This window comes from Balaenoptera acutorostrata, chromosome 7, assembly GCF_949987535.1.
Source record: "Balaenoptera acutorostrata chromosome 7, mBalAcu1.1, whole genome shotgun sequence".
Taxonomy (NCBI): domain Eukaryota; kingdom Metazoa; phylum Chordata; class Mammalia; order Artiodactyla; family Balaenopteridae; genus Balaenoptera; species Balaenoptera acutorostrata.
In genome coordinates, this window is record NC_080070.1 from 60270091 (window position 1) to 60295740 (window position 25650).

Here is a 25650-nt window from a genome sequence, read left to right on the forward strand (position 1 = left end):
TGCTGTGTACCAGGAGACGTGTTAAAAAATGCACAGCAACATCATTCATAATAGCTACAGTAAAAAGTTAATTAATTCTAGTCAAACCTTTCAACATAATGTTGAGCAAACAAAAAAAATGATTTGAAGAATATTATGTACAGTTGATTACCATGTATATAAAGTTTAAAAGCAAGCAAAATTAATCAGTATTTTCTTTAGAGATACTTTTGTGGAATAACTAGGAGAAAAAAATAGGGGTTACAACTAGGAACGGGACATAGAGAGGGCTTCAAAAGTACTAATTTTGTTTCTTAGGCTTGATAGTAGGTACATGGGTGTCTTTTTTTCCCCCCTTCTATTTCTATATGACTTACATATATGGTATACTTTTTTGCATAAATAAAATATTTTAAAATAAAAAAAATTAAGTAGCATAATTAAAAGATGAGAATGAGAAAAACCACAAAAGATTTTTAGGCTTAAAATATTAGTTTAAGATTTGTAAGAAAAAAAAAAAGCCAGCACCAGCCAGACATTTACATCGATAAGGAAGTTCCTGAGGTCTTTGGACTCCTCCAAGAAATTATTTTCTGCTGAGGCTGTAACTATGTGTTGTCTTTGTGTTTCCCTGAGCCCTCAATGTTAGTGGCTCTTTTCTGCTACCTGTGGATATGAGGCCAGGCCAGGCTCCTACGACCGCATCTGATTTATTTCCTGATAGAGTCTGAGAGTACATTAAACATTCACTTTTAGCACTGGAATCCAGAATTTTAAAAGAAGGTTAAAGACATGATTAAAGTCAGAATTCATGAAATGGAAAGTTATTAAAAGGAAAGTGAATGCTTACACTACATCATCAGGAGTGTCTTATACAAGAGCATGAGCTACAGAGCAGTGAAGTAATTATTCCATGCTGTCATGTTGTTTAGTTCCAAATTGGGGCAGGGGAGAATTCTTGACTAGATTCAAGCTTTCTTTATCATGCCTATAGATATAATTTTTTGGTAAACTTTCACAATTTTTATTTTTCCTGAACAGATTATTTTCAGTAATTTTTTAAAAAATTTATTTATTTATTTTTGGCTGCGTTGGGTTTTCATTGTTGCGGCGAACGGGGGCTACTCTTTGTTGCGGTGCACGGGCTTCTCACTGCGGTGGCTTCTCTTGTTGCAAAGCACAGGCTCTAGGTGTGTGGGCTTTAGCAGTTGCAGTGCGTGGACTCAGTAGCGGTGCGCAGGCTCTAGAGCGAAGGCTCAGTAGTTGTGGTACACGGACTTAGTTGCTCCGCGGCATGTGGGATCTTCCCGGACCAGGGCTCAAACCCGTGTTCCCTGCATTGGCAGGCGGATTCACCACCAGGGAAGTCCCTTCAGTAACTCTTGATCCCCAATAAGTAATTTTGACCATGAAATATTATTGAATTGCACTAATTAAAGGTTGAACATTCCCAGTAAATCACTGTGGAAAATTTTAGTGAACAAGCCAAATGAATGAGAAATCAATACTTATTGATTGTTTTCTGGCATATCATTAAAGCCAAAATCTGTTCTCTTACTCAAAAAGCAAAGGACCTAAATTGCCTGTCTAGTTTTGTGCAAGTTTTGCATCTGTCTATGTGTAAGCCATTAAGACTTTTGTTGACAAATCAATGAGGCATTCAAAAGGAGGTATTTAGTTGCAAAACGGCAACTCTCCTTGGTTCATATTTCTCACTGCATCTTCATAAGTTCACAGAAGTCACCAGACCCTTCAGTCATACTGAGAATATGTATTAGTGCTAGAAGAGATCTAAAGTTGTTTTGATGGAAAGCAAATTATTTTTTCAGAAGCTAAGTAATTTTCTGTTCATTTTAGGAAAAGTCAGCTACTTCATATTTTATTTTGGCTTTTGAGTATTTTGGCTTTTGAATAAAATTCAATAAAAATAAAATTTTATTCAAAAGCCAATTGAACTGTAAAGGTAGATTATGATCTTCTGGAAGTCAAGACAATTTTAACCCAAATGTGGAATATAGCCCCTTTTCAAGGAAACATAACAAGATAGCTGTGTTTTGAAGTGTTTCTTATATTTTATAAATATGCTCTGGTTCACCATGGAATCCTAATTTTATAGATTGGAAGACAGCATATGATTATGCTAAGGTAAGCTGACTAAACGAATAGGCTGGGAAATCAGGGTGGAGGGATATAAAAGTAGGAAGGAGAAGATGCTGCACGGAGTGGTTTGTATATGAAGTATGTGCTGGGGGTTCCTGTAGATTATTTAAGATTTCACTTAAGATGTCTACCAGCCAAGAGGGAAACACAGTCAATCATGGGGTCACAGCATCTATAGAGTTAAAACTCGAACGATGAACAGCTATTTCTGGAATTAGGACCAGAAAATTCTCTTGTGTGCATGGTTCTGAACAGTCTGCCAACCATATTGTTCCAGTAGTTATAGTACTGAGATCCTTAAGGTTTTTTCTGTTAATGTGGGGCACAGACATCAGGTTATAACTGAATTCTCTTAGGTAGACATGAAGTAATGTTCTACTTCAATACTGTGCCCTGATTATTTCTGAGACCTATAGGAAATTCCACTTATGAGGAAAGTTAGGAAAAATTAGAACGTATTTGAAAATTTGAAACTGAAAACTCTGTTGCTTGTGAGTTTTCTGATGAAACAGAAGGGTTTGGGGCACCAAAAAGTCATTCTGATTTTTATTTTGATTTTAACGTTTGATTTATTCAAGTTACATTATCAAAAACCTAGTTCTTTACATTTTAAAACTTGATTTGCAAATCACTGCTAAGTGATCTTTGAATAATATTTAGTTCCTATTTACAGACTTAGCTAATTGAACATGTACAAACATTTAAAATTGCATTTATAAATTTGTTATATTTGATTTCCTTTTTAAGTACTATTGTTAGCAACTGACAGTCTTTGCAAGTACTTAAGAAGCTCTTATACATCTGTCCTATTAAACTTACAAGTATTGTGATCTTTAAGTTTTCTTAAATCTTCTAATGCTGTATTCTGCAACTCAGTCTTCCTCTAGTCAAAAGATACTTTCCCATTTAGGAAGCCAACAACTATCACCTCAGGTAACTTAGGTTATTTTCTACCAAAGACATAAAATCTGAGTTCTTCCCATACTTATCAAGGAAGATGTTATGTCACAGTATATAATTTGGGGATTTGCCTAACTAGCATGCTTGGAATTACTAATATCCAGAGATTATTGACAGAAAAACTGATTAGATTCCTATAAGCAACCCTGAGTGAGAATACAGAAGCTTGTTTATTGTTGTCATGTCAAAGACATTATAGTGTTAAGAAAAGGATATTCACATAAACCACCTGCCTAGACCCAAGCTCTGACATGACTTCATAGTCCTACTCACAGAAGTCTGCAGTTCCCAGCCGGTTTGCCCATTTGATTTGATTTTACATTTCTTCAAATGTTGGGTAATGCAGATCTTTTCTGTCAGAGTCTAAAGACAGCTTACAATGAAGGAGTCCGAAGATACTTAAATGCCCTGTTGTCTAAATCTCAATTCTGTATCCCTTTATATTCTCAGAATCAAGCAACTCTTACAAGTATTTCAAATGATATATGATGGAATTTAGTTCTTTATATAGTTTTTTTCTGACTTGTAGTCACTTCTTCCATGGGTAGTCTAGCCTAGTGGCATTACTAAAGAGTCATTCCTGAGATCTGAACTGTAGAAATGATCCCTGAAAGTATAGTCTTAAGAGATATAGACAGCAAAATTTGGACCTCTCTCCCCTTTGAGAATAGGAGTGTAGGTTGACTGTAAGCTGAAGAAGGCTAAGTTAAATATCAGACTGCACTGGAGAAGCACTACATTAAAACAGATTACCAAATTATGTTTCAAAACCATACAGATAGTTTTGAGATTGCATTTATTCATAAATAGGTAAAAAAAGAACTCCTCAATGTTTTTCAAAGATTAGCAAATGAAATGTATAGTTCATACAACAATAAACTCAGACCTAATTTTAAAATTAAGAAACAGCAATAATCTTCTGCTTGTTCTAAAATGGTGAGAAATCAAATCAGCCTCCTAAAATTTCATAAATACTTCTTGGGATACAAAATTTATCAGGTTTTGGGTGGTTATAAAGAAATTGACTATTAATAGAGTTGAGAGTGAGAGTTGCCCATGGATGGGTCCCTAACCAAAGTGCTATCGTAAGATGAGCTGAAGTTGTATAACTTGGTCTCAAATTACTGTGTCTGATTCAGTATACCCTCCCCATACAATACTGAAACAAAGTAGAAACTGGAAGGAAGCTAAACTATAGGGCCCTTATTTAGTCCCAATCACCTGGCAGTAAAATAGCAAGGCAGGCAAACAGTCTCCATAGATGTGATGAAAGAACAGCCATCTCACATGGGGCAGGCTGACAGTCACAGGGATTTTGACAGAGTATCCCGGGCTGATACCAGCATCTGATAACCCCGAGTCCTAGAACACTAGAGCTATCAGATTAGAATGGAATTAAGATGTCTGTAAAAGTAAATTTACTGAATATGTGTTTTTTTCTTTCTTATTAATTTTAACTGCATAAGTAATGTATAGATTTTTTTTAAAATACCTAATGCAAAACAAACAAACAAACAAATTTAACGTTACAAATAAGACTAAAGTACCTGTTGACCAACATCTCCAAATCTAATATCTTCTTTGGAGGTAACCACCATTATCAGTATGAAGTATATCTTTCCAGCTTGCTTGCTATGCAATTATATGCATATATTTACTGTTGGAAAAATGTATTTTATGTTGCTGGGTTTTTTAAATATTTAAAATGAATATACACGTTGTTCTGCACCTTGTTTTAGTCACTTAAGAATATCTTGCTAATCTTTTTATGTCAGTAAATAAAGACATTTGTTGAGTGCTTATAATGTACTCTTTCAACCATTTGTATATCTATTTAATGCATTTAGTCTTCATGACAATGCAGTTATTATTATGTTGTTATTATCATGCCCATTTTAGCAGCTGAGGATTCTGAGGGAAAGAGAGATTAGAGAAATTGCCCAATTTAGTGACAGAGCCACCATTTTGGGTTCTGTTCAAGGAAGACTAACTCCAGGTCTCCTCTCACGGCAACTATTTTACACCGCCTCTCTGAGGTACATTAGCCTACCTCTGAATGCGGTGTGTATCAACCCAAAGCCCCATGGGTCCATCTTTTGTGAACTTGCAGTGACTGAATGATATGCAGATACTGTTCAAGTTTAAAGATGCCACCGAGTGCCTCATTTTGCTCGGCATTTCGGTTGATAATAGCACAAGCCAGGCAGTGTGATGGTATAAGGTGTGTGTGACTGTCTTTGAGGAGAATAATGCACGTAAGAATGTGGAGCAGACCCCATTGTTATGCTGCACCATTCCCCTACTTCCCTCGAAGCCTATGTCTGATCTGTGAGCAGCATTCCATTTACGTCAAAAATAACGTCAATCTAGTGAAAGAAGTGAATGACTCAGAGCATTACTGTAGAGAACTGGTCTCTGTGTAATATGATCTATAACATCCTAATTTCACAGAACATTTTTCATAACAGCTGCTAAAATTGTGATCGAATCCATTAACTTCTTTTAAAGGATCCAATGTGAAGCAATATTGAAGCTAGACTTAAAATGCAGGTGTACTGAGGTGGAGTCCCACCCACTCAAACCTGCATTATCGTTAGCTACTTCATACCTTTTCTGCATTTGTCTGTCTATATTTATTGATCCACTTGTGTCTGCTCTTCTTTTGTATTTCTAGCTGCATTTGAGTCAGAGATAGGCTATTTCAGAGTCTGGAGGGTCTGAAAGAAAGAACAGAGAAGAAAGGAGAGAGGAAAAGGAAGTTTTCCTCTAATTCTAATGGACAGCAGAACAAGATACACTGGAGACAAGGGGTAGAGGAAGAACCCAGGGTCTTGCGTTTATGAAAGTAGTGTTATGCTATGCTATTGATTAAGATCTCTGTAGAGAATGAATGACAGTGAGAGAACATGGCCACCAAAGCCCTTACATTGAGCAGCTCATAACTTAGAAATGTTGACCCAGTTGGATTTCTCCTGCCACACCGTCATCCACAAAAGTGACAGCTAATTTTTCTATGTAAGAATTTTATTCCTTGGATAAATACAAAGTCAAATAAAATCCCTCCATTTTATTTTTTCTTCTGATGCTATATCCTTCTGGGAATTTGTAAAGTTAGCCCTTGACATGTATTTTTGTTTGGAACGTAGAGTAAGACTAAAAAGTTTCGAAGAAGGTGGAAGGTGACTTGTGAAATTTACTTTCAGACTTGAGAGTGTCCTTCTAGAAAGAGGATAGGCTTCTGAGGACTGAGCTTTATCCAGTCTTCCACAGATTAACTGATAAAGTCAGTACACAAGTTAGTGACCTCTGAGCCTTGGTTTTCCTACCTGAGAAAAAAGGCTGGGCCAGAATCCCTAAGGTTCGTTTGAATTATAATATTCTGATTCTTATATGACATGATTGAAAAATACAGCTTCTAGTGGTCATTAGATCACCCTTCTCGTTACCCAGCAGCATAATCCTGTACACATTTTCCTTCTCTCTCACACTAATACTCCTGAGGGGGTTGTTACTTGCGGTGTCTTTAGTAGTTGCTTCCTCTGGACAGCCGTTTCTTCCAACTTCCTTCTGGTGTAAGAGTTGTTGAAGTGAAAGTCCTCAGCTCCATTCCAGTTTTATAGATCTTAAAAAAATTTTTTTTCCTCAGGATGGGAATACAGATTACTGATTTATAATCCATTAATCACTGCTGTAAAGAGGTCCTGAGATCTTTGTTTTCAGGCCCTCAAAAATTGTTAATTGGATGTGATGTGTTGTTGGCCACTTGGATAATGGATTTAAAGCACTGCTTCTCAGACTCCAGCTAACTTCATGTTTAATAGGTATCACTACATTTGTGCACTCCAGCGGTTTGCATCCAGTCAGTGCTAGCTGATGATAAAGCAAGCATACAAGATTGCCATTTGGGGGGTGTGCAACACCAGGACCAGGCGAATTACTGAATAGTAATGGGGCAGAAGCCCCAGAATAATTTTCTATACTCTCAACCCTGCTGATAAGCAGTTCTCACGTTCCCTCGCTTTATTTGTTCAGCACCTAGTGATGAGGTAGCTACTGCAATCCTGGATGTTTTATATACTATGCTGAGTCCTCCAGAGTTAGGTCTCTATTGCAAAAGGAACCATGTTTACAAAAGTAGAATGAGCTTCCTGTTTGGTTCTTTTTGTCACCAGGTAACCAAAGTTGTTACTAAACCAACCAAAGAAGAAATCATCTGAGAAATAATTTTTCTGTAGTTTTCAACGTCTTCCTTTTTTATGCTCTTCCACATATGTGGAAGATTAATAACATTTCATAATAACATATTGGAGAAGTGAATTTTCTAGACTAGTCACATCATTTGTGAATTGACAGCTGAACACCCTGAACTCTAATTGCATTAAAATCTTATTCTAATAATTTGTTCAACACAAATTATTATTATTATTATTATTATTAAATTGGAGTGTACAGACTAGTGGCCTAGGAGTCAAAAAACTAGAATACGTAGTCACGGCAGCTCATAAACTAGCTATGTGGATGAGGACAAGACAGTCAAGTTCTCTGAGCTTCAGGAGAGGAAAAAATATACTTGACTGCTCTGTCTCTTGGGGCTGTTGTGAGGAACAAATGAGATGATGTATGTGACAGTGCTTGGTGTTATAAAATGTACAGTCTAAATATGAGATAGATAAGTTGTAAGATGTGTGTGTATGGCAGTATATCTAATTATATTATTGCATTCCTCCATGTGGTATTTCCACTTTTTATATGTAAACAAGAGCTGGTGAAGTTGATTCTCTCCCAGTTATCACAACTCCTAATGGGTAGCTACAAGTTCAGATTTTATTGAAAAGAGGAAATTAAAGTGATCAAGGAGATTATTTTTTCTTCATTGACATGTAAAAAATAAAGGGACTACTGATAGAAAATATTTAGCTGTCTTTAAATATACTTGAATGGTCTGACTTTTCTGAATATCCACTTTTCTTTCAAGAAAGCAAAGGCAAATGAAGTGAAAAGACAAACCTTCTGTACATATTGTTATTCAGTGGATGTATCTCTCAGGGAAAAATATATTTAATTTTATTTGTTAGAACCATATACCAAGTGCTAAGTTCCATAGATAAGAAAGGTACAACCTGAGGTGCTTCCTTGTTTTGCTTTTATAATATAATATATTTAGAACATAATAATACTTCATAATATTTAATACTGTGAAGAGAATTTCCTGGGGTAATGCTACTGTGAGAAATTGTTTTACTCTATTAATATCAGTACATATTAATATTTTCTACAACTCAGTCATTTGCTTTATTCTTAATAATTTAAATCCAAGAAGCACTTGATTATTAAGTTCTTGAACATTATGACTTCATTTAATGACTGCCGCTCTGAAAAGGTGAAATAGGATTAATGACCAAACTTCATTATTTCTGAGGAGTGGCTACATATGCAAATGTAAGGAGCAGTCGCATTCCAGATAAATTCAACTAGGGGAACGCTCTTCCTCAGCCAGTGCCTATTCAGCCAGTGTTCATGGGTAACCTACCCCCTTCCCTTTTATTTATTTATTTATTTTTGGCTGTGTTGGGTCTTCGGTTCGTGCGAGGGCTTTCTCCAGTTGCGGCAAGCGGGGGCCACTCTTCATCGCGGTGCGGGGACCGCTCTTCATCGCGGTGCGCGGGCCTCTCTCTATCGCGGCCCCTCCCGTCGCGGGGCACAGGCTCCAGACGCGCAGGCTCAGCAATTGTGGCTCACGGGCCCAGCTGCTCCGTGGCATGTGGGATCCTCCCAGACCAGGGCCCGAACCCGTGTCCCCTGCATTAGCAGGCAGACTCTCAACCACTGCGCCACCAGGGAAGCCCCCCCCTTCCCTTTTAGAATGGCAACTTTTGAGTCCTGACTTAGACTCTGGGCAGCGAGATTAAGGGTGGGGAGAGGCAGACTAAAGAGAACCACAGTGGTTTCTCCCTCTAGCCTCTACCAGGTCATTCTGTATGTGTTCCACTTCACTCTTTTTTTCTTTGAGTCTTTTTATTTAAAGACTTAAGCACTTTCCTTTGAAAAATCAGTGTAGTTTCTGGTGGGGAGAGAAGATATCCAGGAAAAAAAAATGAGACAAAGACGCATACACATAACTTGGAATATAAACTTAAAAGTTAATAAAAGGAAATTGGGGGGCAGTATTTCTTTTAACTTTTCAGCACTTTTACTTTATTTATCTTACAGTTTTGTTGAGATATAATTGATACAGCACTGTATACGTTTAAGGCATACAGCATGATAATTTGACTTACATAAATCATGAAATGATTATCACAATAAGTTTAGTGAATGTCCATCATCTCACATAGATACAAAGTAAAAGAAAAAGAGAAAAAAATATTTTTTCCTTGTGATGAGAACTCTTAGGATTTACTCTCTTAACTGTCACATATAACATACAGCAGTGTTAATTATATCTATCATGTTGTACATTACATCCCTAGTACTTATTTATCTTATAGCTGAAGTTTGTACCTTTAACTACCTTCATCTAAGTCCCCCTTCTCCCACCCCCACCTCTGGTAACCACAAATCTGATCCCTTTTTTCTGTGAGTTTGTTTGTTTGGTTGGTTGGGGGTTTTTTTGAAGTATAATTGACCTACAACACTATGTTAGTTCCTGTTGCACAACATAGCAATTCGATATTTTTATACATTACAAAGTGATCACCACAGTAAGTCTGTTTACCATCTGTTACTATACAAAGATATTATGCTATTGTTGACTGTATTCCCCACTCTGTACATTTTATCCCCATGATTCATTTATTTTGTAACTGGAAGCTTGTACTGCTTAATTTCCCTCACCTATTTCACTCATTTCCATATCCCTTCCTCTCTGGCCACCACCTGTTTGTTCTCTGTATCTAAGACTCTGTTTCTGTTTTGTTATGTTTGTTCATTTGTTTTGTTTTTTAGATTCCACACATAAGTGAAATCATACAGTATTTGTTTTTCTCTGTCTGACTTATTTCGCTTAGCATAATACCCTCTAGATCCATCCATGTTGTTACAAATGGCAAGATTTCATTCTTTTTTTATGGTTAATAGTCTGTTGTGTATACACACACACACACACACGCACACGCACACACCACATCTTCTTTATCCATCCATCTATCAATGGTCAGTTTATTATACTTCATCCATAATACTAGTAAATTAAGTACTTGTGGTGGTTTACGTGTTTTTTGTTTTTGTTTTGCTTGGATAGCCCAACCTTGTTTTATTTCCCCAGCCATCCTAAATTTGCTTTTGAGGTAAGTTCTTTGCTGGTCTTTCTAGAGAGTTCAAAGAAGAACAAGCTAAATTTTCAGAAACTCTGTTTTGGGTGGAAAAAAAAATATTAAGACCAAAATGGTACAGTCCTTACTTACAGTTACAGTCTTGGTAACTTTTGCTGTAGAAAATTTATGCTGATGGTCACCTTTTGTTATCTGCTCTTGACCTGGCACCTGACTTTTTTAGGTTTTTTTCTTGATTTCTAAGATCTCCCAACCTTGACACACCTTCTTGTATCTTTGTTCATCCAACACTCCAGCATGCATTCATGTAAATAAATAAATACAAGTGCGTGCTTTTTATAGTTATGTTGTAGAAAGGTTTTAATGGTCTTTGGATGTTAGATTTTTGTTGTTGACTTGGTCATCTTTAGTGTTCATTTCTTCCCTTAGGCTTTGTACATTTCTCCTAAATCTCACTGATTTCTTTGTTACCTCTGTTACCAGACAGGCCGCCATGGTTGTCACCTGTTTCCTGCCTGGTATTACTGATAACCTTGAGATTTTGTTATCAGTGTCTATGGTCTCTGTCAATCCTCTCCAAAGTTTTCACAGATTATTTTGCAATATTCTTTTCTTAGACTTTAATGAAGCAGTCCCAGAGACAGAACGCCTGGATTCAAAAGTGCTGAAAACCCGGGCCCAGCTTTCCATGAAGAACAGACGCCAGAGGCCCTCTAGGACAAGACTCTATGATAGTGTCAGTTCAACAGATGGAGAAGACAGTCTGGAGCGAAAGGTGAGTGCCCCTGACCGCTTTCTGACTTGTGAGTTTGGGCTGTATCCTTGTTCCTACAGCTTATTGAAGATAATGATTTTCCTGCAGCCATATTCTGTATTCTAGTTGGAAACAGCTGGAATAGTTCACTTCTTTGTCTCCTAAATTCTTATTCACCTCGATATATCGTTGTAATTCAAATTCTTTCTGTACTCATTCAATGAACTAATAACCAAGAGCATTATCCATATTGTCATATTTCATGATGGTGCTTTTGATATTCAGCTGTTGGTTTTATCTGATGGTAAATAATGAGTGTACAAGTCATTGTTTCTACATGTCTTAGGTATCTGTGGTAGCTACAAAGGTAATATGGTGAATTGTTGTGAACTATGTAGTCTTATCTGTAAACCAACAAAAATGGGTTTTCATAGGGATTTACTAAAAAAAGGTCCATCTGATTTCAAAGTAAGTATCACATGGGACTGATGCTCAGTGGCATAACCTCCTTTATAATCTCTTATACCAACAGCCTTCAAACAGTTTCTATAACCACATGCACATTACCAAATCACTTCTGCCCAAGGGTTTGAGAACTTCTCCAGAATCAGATTCTGGTGCTTCATCCCTCACTCCAGTGGCTGGCAGTGTGCCCTTCTCGTCTGACCACATAGCTGAATTTCAAGAGGGACCCCTGCACCCAGAAAGGGAGCCTTCCTCCTCTACTGGGGGAGACACGTCATTCTCCTCTCCTTCAAAATCTGATCATGATATGGAAGACTCTCCTTGCCACCATCAAGCCACCACCAAGAAAATACTACAAGAAAAAGGTACTGTTAATTTTGTTGTTGTTTAGCTTTTGTTTTGTCTGACTTCACTAACACCTCAATCTGTGCCATGTAAAAATGGCTCTTTTCAAAAAAAAAACAACAACAAAAACAAAGGCCTGTGTCTTTTCATAGCTAATAATTAATACTGCATTCCTTTTATATTATGGGACAACAGAACACCCTTCTCTCATTTTTACTTTATTTTTTTTTGATCTTTTCCTACCTGATTAGTATTTCACTTCTTCAGCTTTCTACAAGTTTACTATTGAAGGAAATTCTTCAGGAGGCCTTCGAGAGATTTTGTGTAATAGTAGCCCATAGTTTCAATAACTACTAACATAATCATTTAGAAAAAAATATGTATATATGAAAGTGAAAACAATATAGGTCTTAACCCATTAATTGGTTTTTATTTAGAAGAAATTTTCACAGTAATTTATATTGCAAAGACTGTTATAGAAAAGCTATGATAAAGATAATGCAGGGAGATTAGTCAATAAATTTGAAAATATGCTCCTAGAATTAGCATCAGAATTTCATAGCAGTGTCAATAGATCGTTGTCCTTTTAATTGTATGCTTTAATTTATAGAAGTAATAAATTGCTGTTTAAACAAGTGAAATGATGCAGAGATATATAAAGAACAGGTTCATTCTCTTCCTGCCACATCTGATGTGTTCCTTTAAAGTAACCAAGAAGATTTGGTTATATTATTTTCACATCTGAAATGCACATAGATATATATGGTGTGATTGTGTGTCTATATATATATATATATATATATATATATATATATATATATATATACACACACACACATATATTTAAAACAAATGTATATATATATATAAACAAAAATAATTTCTGGTGTGTGTTTTGTTTTATATACTTTTTTTTATAAAAGTGAATTCTACAAATGACATTATTCTGCAGTTTTGTTATACACATGATAATATTTTATGGACATCCCTCTGGGGCAATATATACAAATTTAAATGACAAGATAATCTTCTATAGTGAGCCGATAATATAACTGAGGCAACCCTTGTAGTATTGATGGACATTTAGGTTGTATCCCGGGTGGGGGTAGGTTGTTGTTGTTTATTTGCTTGTTTGCTTACCACTGTGAAAAAGATATAAGCATTCTGATGCTTTACATTCTTGTATGCTGATGCTTTCATTTCTGTAGAATAAATTTCCAAAAGTTGAATCGGTAGTCAGAGTATATTGTACTCAGAGGAGAATGTGTGGCTTTAAATGCTTTTATTGTAAAAAATAAATACTGAAAATAAATAAAATAAATATTCAAAATAAAGGGAAAGAACAACCAAAAAACAGAAAATAGAAAGGAGGGGATAATGAAGATAAAAGCTGAGTTTAATGAATTTTTATTAACATGAAAAGCCTACTCTTAACACCTCCACAAAAAAAACGCAGCAAAGCTGTGTAAAAGTGAATAGCCCCCTGGAAGGACAGGTTAAGAAAAAAAAATGGAGAAACCAAAACACCCACAGCATTTGAAATGAGAAAGGAGATACAGAGGTTAAAAAAAATTTTAAGATAGCATGCAAACTCTGTGGCAGATTTGAAAATCTAGAGGAAATAGAGGATTTCCTACCAAAATATAAAGTACTCAAAATGGTCTAAGAAAAAGAAAACCTGAATAAGCCAATAAGTACAGAAATATAAAATATATTTTTATAGCTTCCATTTAGAAAGGTACTGGGCCCAGGTGGTGTTATAACTGAATTCTGACTCACCTATAAAAAAAATAGATAGGAAAAGATAAAATAGAGCATCTATTTTATGTTAGTTATTCCAGGAGGATGTTTTTCATTTATTTTATATAGCTAGAATCTTAAAAACTAGTAAAGATCATGTGGAAGAAGAAAATCTTATTATACCATAAGAAATGTATCTTATTTCTTATTCTTATTATATAAGAAAATCTTATATAAAATCTAAATGTAGATTCATTTTAAATATGATGCTCGTAAATTAAATCCAGGAGTGAAAATTACTTATATTCCATAATCATGTAGGGTTGATTATGGAAATGTAAGGATGGTTTAACATTAGAAAATCTAACTGTATGAATCATCATATGAACAAAGGAAAAGCGAAGTGTTATAATATTAATAGACATTGAAAGGAATTTGATATAATTTTTCAGACATTTCCTATAAAAACTTGTTAAGTAAAGAAGGGATTAGGAAAAAATCATCCAAATAAGATTAGTTATTTACCAGAGAGCAATGACAAAACATCACACTGAATAGTGGACCTTAAGCCACACAGAACTAGCAGATTATTTAGAGACACAAACAAAATGTTGAGGTTACAAATGGAATGACAAAGTTAATTACTTGGGAGGAGTGTCAGGGAATGAAAATGGAAGAGAATATACTGGGGACTTCCTAGGTATAAACCTCATGGGAGTGGGGTGAGAAATGAAATGGGTGTTTATTTTATTGTTTTTCCTTTAAACTCTAAAATTATTTTATAAAATACTCTTGATTTCAGTAGACAATAATATATATACAAAGTTAACTGATAGACTTTATATGTCTAACATACAAGTAGCTTCAAAGAATTTTTTAAGTCAAGCATAGGCTAAGGTAATAAATCGTCAATTTATTGAAGAGAAAATTCATGTTACTTATAAAATATGAAAAGGTGATCAGCCTCATTAATGATCAGAGAAATAGTCATTTGAGTTAGACACCCATCAGATTACTTCCACCAACCAGTGCTAGCAAAGATGTGGGACACACTCATTCATTACAGGTATGATTGTGCATCACTACACGGAAAAGTCCATGCTCACTTATCTCTACCAGAGCAACAGTTGTAATCTTTCTACAAATACATCCTGAACATAGAAATACAGTTGATTGTGGAGGCTCACCTTGTTTTGTAACTCTTAGTAAGTGTCATAGCTTTATCCCTGGTATTTTCCCTGGTTTCCTTCCCTGAGCCTATTGATTTGCTGGAATTATCTTCCACAGACTGGTCCTAAGCACAAGTCTTCCAGAAGACGTTTTAAGGTAAAAAAAATAAGTACTTAGGGAGTACAAGATACTAGCGGAGGCAAGAGAAAATATGTCAAGCCTGCTAATTCATCAAAAGCAGTTGTAAAGTTGGTGAAGGACTTACACTGTGATTTTGGCCTACTTTCAAAAGAATGAAGGCTTCAGAAACTCTCATTAACTAACCTAAATTGTGGATTGTAATGGCACTTTTATAGAAATATACTTGTGTGAAGCCCTCTGTCATCTCCTCAAGGAAAAAAAAATGTGTATAGACCTTACTTGGTTCATAAGAAGGCAAAAGAGCAGAAGCATATATTTTGGAAATATATGTTAATACTTTGTAGTCCACTGTTTGAGTTTATAAGGCATAACTTAGCTTTCTGAAAGAAAGTACTTTATAGTCGGAGAGTGGATCCCTCACACATGAAATCAGACTAAAATTTTTTAAAAGTGGCTACATCTTGTCTAGATTATTTCTCTTTTCCTTTTACTTCTAAAAGCAGATGTTTCATCTCAAATTGGAGAAGTATTACATGGATGTGAGTTGTGCTTCACAATCCATTAGCAGTAATATACAGCAAAATGTGGTTAGCAGTGATTAGCATTAAAATGTGAGAATTCCGTCTTTTCTCCAATACCTCCTTTGCTTGCTACTGCCTCTTCTTTGGGATTAAGCTTCCAGCTGTAGTAAGCAGGACCAAGAAACAAGGGGTGGGTAGTTTCTTCTCCAGAGACAAACTCTTAAGCTTTCCCATTTTTTTATTTTCCTGGATTGATCATGCTTCTGGGTAACTAGAAAGGAGCAATTAATTGAGCTTTTATAAAGTATTAACTTTATAAATAGTCAGTTACTAGTATGATAACCATTATTAGACTTTAACTATGACCAGATGAAAGCAGTGCCTCACATTCTTTCCTTCCCTGGATAAAAGTTTCCAGCCTTGAAGAGCTTCCTGTGCCTTCCATGTTCACTAATATTAATCCATTCATTCATGTATTTATTCAACAAATAGTTATTGAGCACCTGCTCTGCATCCGGCATTGTGCTAAAGGCTGAATATACAATGATAACATTCCATCCTTTCCTGCAGGGAGTTTGCAGACTAGAGTCCGTTTGTCTGTCTCTCTGTCTCTGTTTCTCTCTCTCTCTTTGATTTATTGCTTGCTTGTTTGTTTGGTGACAGACCCTGTCTCTCTGACACCGCACAGCCACCACCATCAATAACCAGGAAGCCCCTGTACTTTCTGCCTTCCACTCTCAGGCTCTGTTGCACCTTGAAAGATAGCAAAGAAACCTATCAGTCAAGACTCTTTACATTCTGTGAAATCCTTGAGTTCTTTGCCATTCAGAGCAGGACTTAAGTGTGGTTAGCCTGATTTACCTGTGTGTATGTGTTTATATGTGTGTGGTTCTTACAACTCACTGGCTCCTTAATAAAGGAACTAGAATGGGATTTGTACTCACAAGTACAAAATTCATACGTAACATGCCACTCCAGGAAATTCTGGTCCTTCTTCAAAGCTCAGCTTAAATCTCACCTCCTTTAGTGGACCCTTTGCACACCCTCCCCATTCCCAGACAAAGTGAATTATTCTCTCTGATCCCACAGAAATTTTCACACTGTTACTTCTGCTTCTGTCACTTTGTGTGTGATAATAAGTGATCAGGTTGTCAAGTGTGAGCCAGAGCTTTCTCACTCGTCTGATTCATCTTTGTATTCATGGCCCCTAGTAAAGTATATGCATATAATTGATATTAATAAGGTTCTTGGATGAATTAATAAGTATGTCTCTCTAGATAATCAGTACAAGTCTTCTAGAACAGAGGTCGTCAAACCAAATTTGGCCTCCACCCGTTTTTTTTTTTTTAACGATTTATTTATTTATGTATTTATTTATTTATTTTATTTAGTTTTTGGCTGCATTGGGTCTTAGTTGCGGCACACGGGATCTTCACTGAGGCACGTGGGATTTTTTGTTGTGGTGCGCGGGCTCTTCGTTGTGGTGCATGGGCTTCTCTCTAGTTATGGCGTGTGGGTTTTCTCTTCTCTGGTTGTGGCGCGCAGGCTCCAGGGCGCCTGGGCTGTGTAGTTTGCAGCACGCGGGCTCTAGTTGAGGCGCATGAGCTCAGTAGTTGTGGCGCACAGGATTAGTTGCCCCGCAGCATGTGGGGTCTTAGTTCCCTGACCAGGAATCGAACCCACGTCCCCTGCATTGTAAGGATTGTAAGGTGGATTCTTTATCACTGGACCACCAGAGAAGTCCCGCCACCCCCTTTTTTTTTTCTGATGAGATAAATGCTTTTATTTAATTAATTAATTAATTAATTTATTTATTTTTGACTGCGTTGGGTCTTCGTTGCTTCACGTGGGCTTTCTCTAGTTGCGGCGAGCGGGGGCTACTCTTTGTTGCGGTGCGCAGGCTTCTCATCGTGGTGGCTTCTCTTGTTGCAGAGCATGGGCTCTAGGCACATGGGCTTCAGTAGTTGTGGCATGTGGGATCAGTAGTTATGGCTCACGGGTTTAGTTGCTCCGCGACATGTGGGATCTTCCCGGACCAGGGCTCGAACCTGTGTCCCCTGCATTGGCAGGCGGATTCTTAACAACTGTGCCACCAGGGAAGCCCCTGCCAGCCGTTTTTATAAGTAAAGTTTTATTGGAGCACAACCACACTCATACAGTTACATACTGTTTTCATACTACAGTAGCAGAGTTGAGTAGCTGTGACAGAGTCAGTAGCCCACAACCTAAAATGTTTACTCTCTGGCCTTTTACAGAAAGTTTGCTGACTCCTGGTCTAGACATACATTTTCTTCCACTCAACATTGCTGGATAAACTCTGAAAATGTCTTAGTCACTGGTTGCCGTTTATCAAGATTTTTTAAAAGTGATATACCATTACTTTTGATCTAGCAAGGTACCACAAAGGTAATAATTAAGTTACAGCTGTAGTTGATTGCATTCCTGGGGCAAATTCTCCATTCTTCAGTTGAACACCTAATTGAAGTTGGGTGTTTTCTAAATTGCACCAGTACCACATTCACAAGTCATCATTTTGTTGTCATATTTGTGAGACCTCAGTGGAAACTAGGATAGAAAGAATCCCATTATAACTGGCTAAATGATAAACATCTAACCCCATTTCAGTTAAAATTAGAGAAAGTAAAAGATTATTCCTAGAGGTTTGTTAAGCAAGTTATATGGCAATAAAGGGCATGAAAATATTTTCCCCCTGTCTATTCTTTGAGTAGCCTAATACTAAAGTTTTAGTCTCTGGGTAATAGCAATAGGCCTTTGTTCAGCAATGGGCCTTTGTTCAGACAAGGTTGAGTAAGTGAACTACTATCAGTTTTCTACTTGTGATTTGTTCATTATTCTAAGTGTATATGTGGCCGTTAGGGCATTGCCTAACACAGAACATATCTTCAGAAATAGTTGTTGAATTAATGTCCTTGCAAGTAGAAATCTTTACAGGATTCATTTATTATTATGTTGCATTAGGCCTTTATACATATAGAAATAGTAAATTTTATCATTGCTCAGAGGACGGCATGGTTAACCCTAGCTGAGATTAGTAAATGAGACATGACAAAGAAAATACAATTAGAGTAACTACTGAAGGACTGAAAAAACAAAAAAGATAGGTAAGGAAGGCATATAAGGCAGGGAGATGGCATTGACAGAGACAGGCACACATAAGATGAAATGACAGGAGTGGGGCTGTCCCAGCCTGCTGGAAGCAGTCTGTTTATTCAGGTTAGAGTGATTGCTCGTAAAATTGAACAGGTAGGTTAGGTCTATAGTTCTAGAATTTAAATACCTTAGATACCTTATATTACTAGAAAACCACAAGATGCTTGAGCAGAGGAATAAAAAGGAAAAGACACTAGGTATGAGGAAGTTGAGTTAAGAGACCCTGAAAGGTGGAGGAGCAATAGACAATGACAGGAAAGAATGATATGAGAATTGTTGACATGTATGTAAGTTGACAAGATCAAGAGGAAGAGAGTGAGGTCAAAACTGATCACAGGGTTTCTAGCCTCAGAAAACACAGTCTTGTCGTTAATAGAAAATAGGAAATCAGAAGCATTATGAGGGAAAGGTGATTAACTCATTTTTAGTAGAGGAGGTCTTGAGCTCAAGAGAGAAGCCAGGGCTGGGAGGTAGATTTCAGAGTCCCCAGAATAAAAGAAGAGGTAGTCAAGGGTCTTGTTGCAGTGAGACTAAGAAGAATGCAGTCCCAGAAAAGGCCTTAGTATTTAGCTCAGGAGATCAATTATTACCTTTGAAAATGAAGACCAGGTTGCCAAAGATTAAAGCTGGGTCACCCAACATGAGGACTTGGACTTCTAATTGCTCGTCAAGGTAGTATTGGAGAGATTTCAAAAAGCCTAATGGAAATTCCACATACAGCTAAATAACAAACAAAAATGTCACAGTTCTTTTTCTTTTCCTGAAATCATACCAATCCAATGTTGGTTTTTATGCGGACTAGAAGTTCTGAGGTACATTAACGATGGATTTGATTGATTTAAAGCGGGAAAGTGCATTATTACTTAATCTTGCCTCTTCAGCCTTTTGAAAGAATTCATTTAAGTGTTCCTTGGAACACACTTTGGCAAATGTATGAGATAATGATGTGAGGTTGCCTAGCAGCAGGCTTTCTGATGGGCAGAATCAGGCTTTTAGTCCCAAGATGTCCACATAACTGCCACACTAATAGGTTACAGAGTGTTGCCATGTACATTGTTTCATCTGGTCTTCGCACCACTCGTTAAAATATCTCCCAACCACCTTTATTTCCGAAAATAATAAGGCAGTCTCCTTTTAACTTTGCACATTCCTAGCTGTTGAGAGTTGCTCTAGAATTTATTTGGAAGAATCTGGTACTTTCTTTCCTTCAGGTTCTGTTAAGAAAATTGAAATCCTGCTTTTTTTTTAAATATCCATTAGCAAAATCACCTTAGAACGAGTTTGTGCCGTCTGTATATTTTTTTATGTGCATGTGTCACATCTGTGGCTATTTAATTCAGTTACCCAAAGAGTAATGATGCAAAGAGCCATAATAAATATTTGAGGTTAGAAGTGGATTTTGACATGGACATATTTCTTACTCTTCTATTTGATTATGTACATTTCAAGGAATTGATTATTATAATCTGTGTATCATTAACTAAAACTATGAAAAGCTCATTGCTAAAAATCCTTAGTGTATTTTTCAACATCCTGTGCTTCTTCAGAGCTTCGAAAATAGACTCTTAGATGAGAACTGTGTGCACATCATGGTTTGTAAGTTATGTGTGTTTAGAAATTTCTCCTGAAATAGACAAAAAGCATAAGCAAAATTAACCTGCAAGGTTAATTGAACACTCTCTTAGGAGAACTACACTCCATGCCAGAAGGTTGCTGGATTTTCTTTTTAATTTTAAAAAGAGACAGACACCAACAGACAATTGGGAAAGAGCAGTTTCATACACAGATATGCATCAAAGACACCCCTTGTTAATGATCTCAGATGAGTGGATATGCTGAAATATAATGCCAAACAGCATTCTTTGCTAAATAGCTCCAAGTAGAGCCTTAGGAGTTTCTACCTTGTCCAAGGTAGAATAAGTGCCATCAGTGGAATCTAGTTCCTACAACTGACATTGAATTCCATTGGGAAAGCGTCTCCTCTGATTGGTTTTTGGCATCATTTCAAGTGTCCCCATCCCCCAGCAGCTGCTGTGCTTTAGAGTGCCAGCGTAACTCGGAGAGAGGCAAAGATCATTCAGCTGCAAGCACTGGGGAGGTTTTGGCATCTTCCACATAATGGGAAGCCAGCCAAGTTGTGCTTAAAGCCAACTTCTAAAAAAAGACCTTTCAAAAATATAAATGTTTTATAGCTGAGCTCCTGCTTGAGAAGTCTCCCCCATGTTCTGTCTCCTGTATCCCAAGACTGGCCACAAGCCATTAGCAAGGGGCAGATGAGAAGGGAAAGCTTTGACTCTCACTTTCTCCCTAATCTCCCAGACTCTCATGGGTGATGTTCTTTACTGGACTTGGGACATATGGGGGAAGTGAGCTGGGGTCCTGTCAGAAGGTGCTAAAACCCAAAGGCAAGAAAGGCATGGAGGACAGAGCCCAGACATTTGAAGCAAAGAGTTGGAGCCAGAGAAGGAACAGAAGGAAAGTCATATGGTCCCTGCTTTGCATGTAAAGGATGATTTGATAGTGTTTATTCTTGCTTATTTTTTTTCATTCCAGTTTATTTGAAGCTAAAATTCTTTGTGATAAGTATTGGGCTTCTGTCTAACAGGACCTCTCCTGGTTTGACTGAATGTTCCTCAACATAGCTATGTTTCCTGTATGTTAATAAAGGCATCCAGTATTTTCTTTTACTGTTAGGAATTGATGCAAACCCCGTAGATTCAGAGATGCAATGACTTTTGACAGTAGCTTTTTAAAAATGATAATAATTGCTTTTTTCACAAATGTGTATATCCTAGATGGTGCCAAAGGTCCCAGATCACTGAGGGCATCAAGTTTGTTGGTGGTGCGAGGAGGAAAATTTAAGCGGAAGTTTGTGGATCTGGGGTAAGCACTTCATGACGTTAAAAAGCAAGCCCTCTGTAAGAGAAGGATTAAATGAGAAAATGTCAAATTCCCCTTTCTGACTGTGTGCTGTCATTATAGGGCGCCTTTGCGAAGGAATTCCAACAAGGGAAAGAAATGGAAAGAAAAAGAGAAAGAAGCCAGTAGGTTTTCTCCAGGTAGCAGGTACGGGTGGGTGATTAAGAACAGATGTATCTCTGCATCTAAACTTTCTGGCCCCCTTCCATTGTTAACCAGAATTAGTGGTCAGTATCTCTGTGCTGAAGTGATACAGCTAGAGGTGAGATGAAAACAAATTGCGGTTTGTATTTGTCTTACTCCGACTGAAGCCTACACCTGGCCTCGGGTAGATCCACTGGCTTAATTGCAGAATTATGGTCACATCAACAGTTTTAATAAATGTTTATCTAAATACAGCATAAATGTATCTATGTGATGTGTCAGTTAGACACATTTCAGCTTTTTTGCCTGGCTGCCCACAATTCTTGTGTCTTCTGGTTGTAAGTCTGAAAGGGTAATTTTGCATTTAAGTATCTTGTTGGCTTTCAAGACTGTTCTGTCCACATGCGGGTAAGAAAGACCAGTGTCTCACTGAACTCAGCTGTTCCGTTGATTTTTGCTGGCGCCATCAACCATGCTTACTGTTCAATAAAGACTTTCCTATAGAGAAGTGAGCTTTGTATAGCACATTGTCAAGCTTTCCCAACTTTATTCTGAGACTACATAATTGTAAACTTAGGTTTATGTAGGGAGACAGTAAAGCACAGAGCTCTCTCTGAAGTCCAACTGCCTGGGTTTGAATCAGCGCTCTCCCAGGTACTACCTTTAAAACCTTCGACAAGTTAGTTAGCCTCTGTGCCTTTGTTTTCTCATATATGAAATGAGGATAATAAGAGTAGCTACCTGTTAGTGTAAGGATTAAATGAGTTTTCATGTAAAGCATTTAAAATGGTACCTGGCACATAGGAGGCATTCAAAAATAATAATAATGATAGCAATCTGCTGTCATTCTCATTATTATTTGCAAGTTACAAAGAAGTTTTATATTTATCATTTCATTTGATCCTTACAGTAAGATTGGGAGGGCAGATAATAATACCATACTTCATTGATGAAGAACTTCACCTTCATAGAATTTAATTGATTAGCCCATGATTATGCAACAAGCAATTAATGTCAGTTAGCTGGGGCTTGGCCTCCTGTCCAGATGTCTTTCCAACACTGCATGTCACCTCCTAGTTACTTAAGCATCTAATGATGTTTACATTTATTTATGAATTTTGGGAATCATCCCAATAGTATAGACTAAGGAAGAAACAGGCAAAATGCTAAGAATAAAAGAATGTAAAATTATTTGGGGACCACCTATCCATTTTATAGGTTGTCCCCAGCTGTTTCCTTTTTTCTCTTTTCTGGCATACACCTTGGTGAGAAATTGTACCTTCTCCCTGGGATTACAGGAGAATGGGGGAGAGGGTGAGGGATGAGAAGAGAGAATTCCAAAATTAATTATTTTTGTTAGTCTGGGTTTCCTTTACGCTGTACAATGGAGAAAGGCAAGAAAGCTCTGTTTATATTGAGGACAGGGATCTCAGGAAAAATAAGGCCATAATGCAACTCAAGAGCGCTTTTAACTTTGTGTGATTTTAGAGTGAGAAATATAAAATAGTCTACTTTGTGCCTTAGAATTAAGAATAGAAAACTATCAAATATGCTCAGGGGAAAAAACAACAACAGATAGTGAAACCGTTTAAGGGAGAGAGAGAGATGCCCAAATGCACAGTGGGAGAGAAACTTGAACACTTCTGAAGTGACACTGTGCTCCCTTCGGTCCCTGGGCTCCTGAGGCAGCCACTACCTCTCACCTTTGGGGCCCCACCCTCAATGGGACATAAGCGCAGGCATCCAACAGAGGGGAGGGGAGAAGGTTTGACTGAATTTCGTCGTAGGAGCCAGAGAGTTCTCACGCCCTTGTATAAATTGCAGGTGAAAGTCAAGCAGGTCTTGACTCTGTTGGCAAATAACTCACCTTACTCCAGGCAAAACCACCATAGTCCAGGGTGGGCGGTCATCATCGAGCTGCTTAACCACAGCTGATACCAGCTTTTGAGCCAGCAGCCAGCTAGGCTGCCTAGTCAGCTACATTTTAAAACATTAACTCTGCAGTCTGTCTGCATCAGTAGTCACAAACAATTCATGTGTACAACGTTACAAAGGAGTTTTCAGTTAGAATCATAGTTTCATAATTATTTGTAATTACAGTAGAAGGTTGACAGGACTGAAAGGAATTCATGTAATTGAAACAGTAGGGGCAGGGAAGAAGAAGGACTTTTTCAGTTTCAAAAAAATAAATTTTTGAGCTATCACAGTGATTGGTTAACAGTAATCAAATCTAATGACAGCCTCCATTCTCCTATGTAGATGAATAATGGGCCAGAACCTTATTCAGAACATATTCCAGGAAGTACAGTTACTGCCCAGTAGGAGCATAATGCAGTTGAGTTGGTTTCACAGGGCCCCCCCCGAAGGTAGGTGGGTGGCAAGCACCATCAGCTGCAGGGTCCCACTGCAGTTGTGGAGAAGAACTGGGAGTAAACTCATCTCTCCTGTGAGGTTTTCTCAGAAAAAGGAGGGACTGATTCACAAATTGAGTTAGTAATCTTATCTTTTAGGCTTTTCATCCAGTTCTTATAAGATTGTAAAAATCTGATGAGGTCATTCAATCAGTGATAACTGAAGTCTACCGGACTTGAAAGAGGCCAGATATTCGCTAAATGTGGTCTTGGTTTTACTTTTTCCCTTCCCAAAGAGTAAAGAATTTACTGTATTCCTTGTGGAGACAAAGTGATTCAAATACATGACCAACATGAAACAAATAGATGAGATTAAAATAAGAAGAAGTAAACCCTACAGAGATATATGGTTTGGTTCTGTCCTTTTCAAATACGTGCTCAGTGAACTTTCTGATTTAACCAGATAACATAGCAGATAACAAAAGCAGGAAACACTTAATCATCAGAGCTTGTTCATCCCTTAAAGTACATACCGAAGAGTAAGATAAAATTCTCTCCTTAGAATAAGGAGCCACTGGTGTCAGCGGAGTGTCTATTTTTGGAGCTCTGTAGGAGAAGCTCCCAGTTTAGTCACTGAATGGAAAGCCCTGTGAGCAGATATGTGTATCTCAAAGCAAGGCTAGAAGGTGGCACGTGGGAAAATTATGGGGAAGGGAGATGGCGCTCCTCTGTGGAAGCAGATCTGCTTTCACCTTAGAAGTGTGAACAGTGGAGAAAACACTGAGCTGGAATCCAGTATTCGTCCTGACTTTGCCATAGGTAAGTCTGAATTCCTTGGACCTTGGTTTCCTACCAAAAAATAAGTGTGGTCAACCAAAACTACATGGTCTGTAACTCCCTATGCATCTCTGCCTGCACTATCCAGCATGGTCGTCTCTAGTCACATGTGGCCGTTGAGCACTTGAAATGTAGCTTGTCTATATCGAGATGTGTTGTAGGAGAAAAAGCATGCTCGATTGCAAAGACTTCGCATGGAAAAAAATAGAATGTGACATATCTTAGTATCTTAATAATTTTATAATACTGATTACATGTTGAAATAATATTTTGAATATTTTGGGTGAGATAAAATATGTCATAAAAATTAATTTTACCTCTTTTTTTCCATGTGGCCACTAGAAAATTTTAGTTTACCTATGTGGTTCATATTATATTTCTTTTGGACAGTGTTGATCTATATGATTCTATGAAAAACATACTCTTTTGATTTCTGACTCTTTTGTTGGTCTGTAAATTAGCATGTATTCATTTGTTTGTTCATTCTTTTTTTATCTATATGTACTCCTCTTTGTTCCAAATATTATTTGTGTATATACAAAAATACATATGGTACAACAGTATAATTTGTTTTAAAAGTAAATCGGATAGGGAAAAACAAGATAAAGCAAAAAGTAAGGTTGGTACTTAAAACAGAACATCTTCAGCAGTACTTTCATAGTAAATATAACAGTGGCCTCCGGTAAAAGCCAAGAGCATAATGTCAAGGCAATTAAAGAGCC

General features: G+C 37.3%; 1 protein-coding gene across 10 annotated transcripts in view; it reads left to right on the forward strand.

Annotated features, from left to right (window-relative positions):
• PPP1R9A (protein phosphatase 1 regulatory subunit 9A) overlaps positions 1-25650 on the forward strand; it is a 295263-nt gene that overhangs the window by 248294 nt on the left and 21319 nt on the right. For 5 of the 10 annotated variants that reach the window (XM_028162275.2, XM_007195740.3, XM_007195742.3 and 2 more), the window contains 4 exons: positions 10988-11145; positions 11657-11954; positions 21473-21560; positions 21660-21743. In XM_028162275.2, the coding sequence (XP_028018076.2) occupies positions 10988-11145; positions 11657-11954; positions 21473-21560; positions 21660-21743 (628 nt within the window). The remainder of the gene's footprint in view (positions 1-10987; positions 11146-11656; positions 11955-21472; positions 21561-21659; positions 21744-25650) is intronic. The other 5 variants (XM_007195745.3, XM_007195746.3, XM_007195747.3 and 2 more) reach the window with 2 other exon arrangements.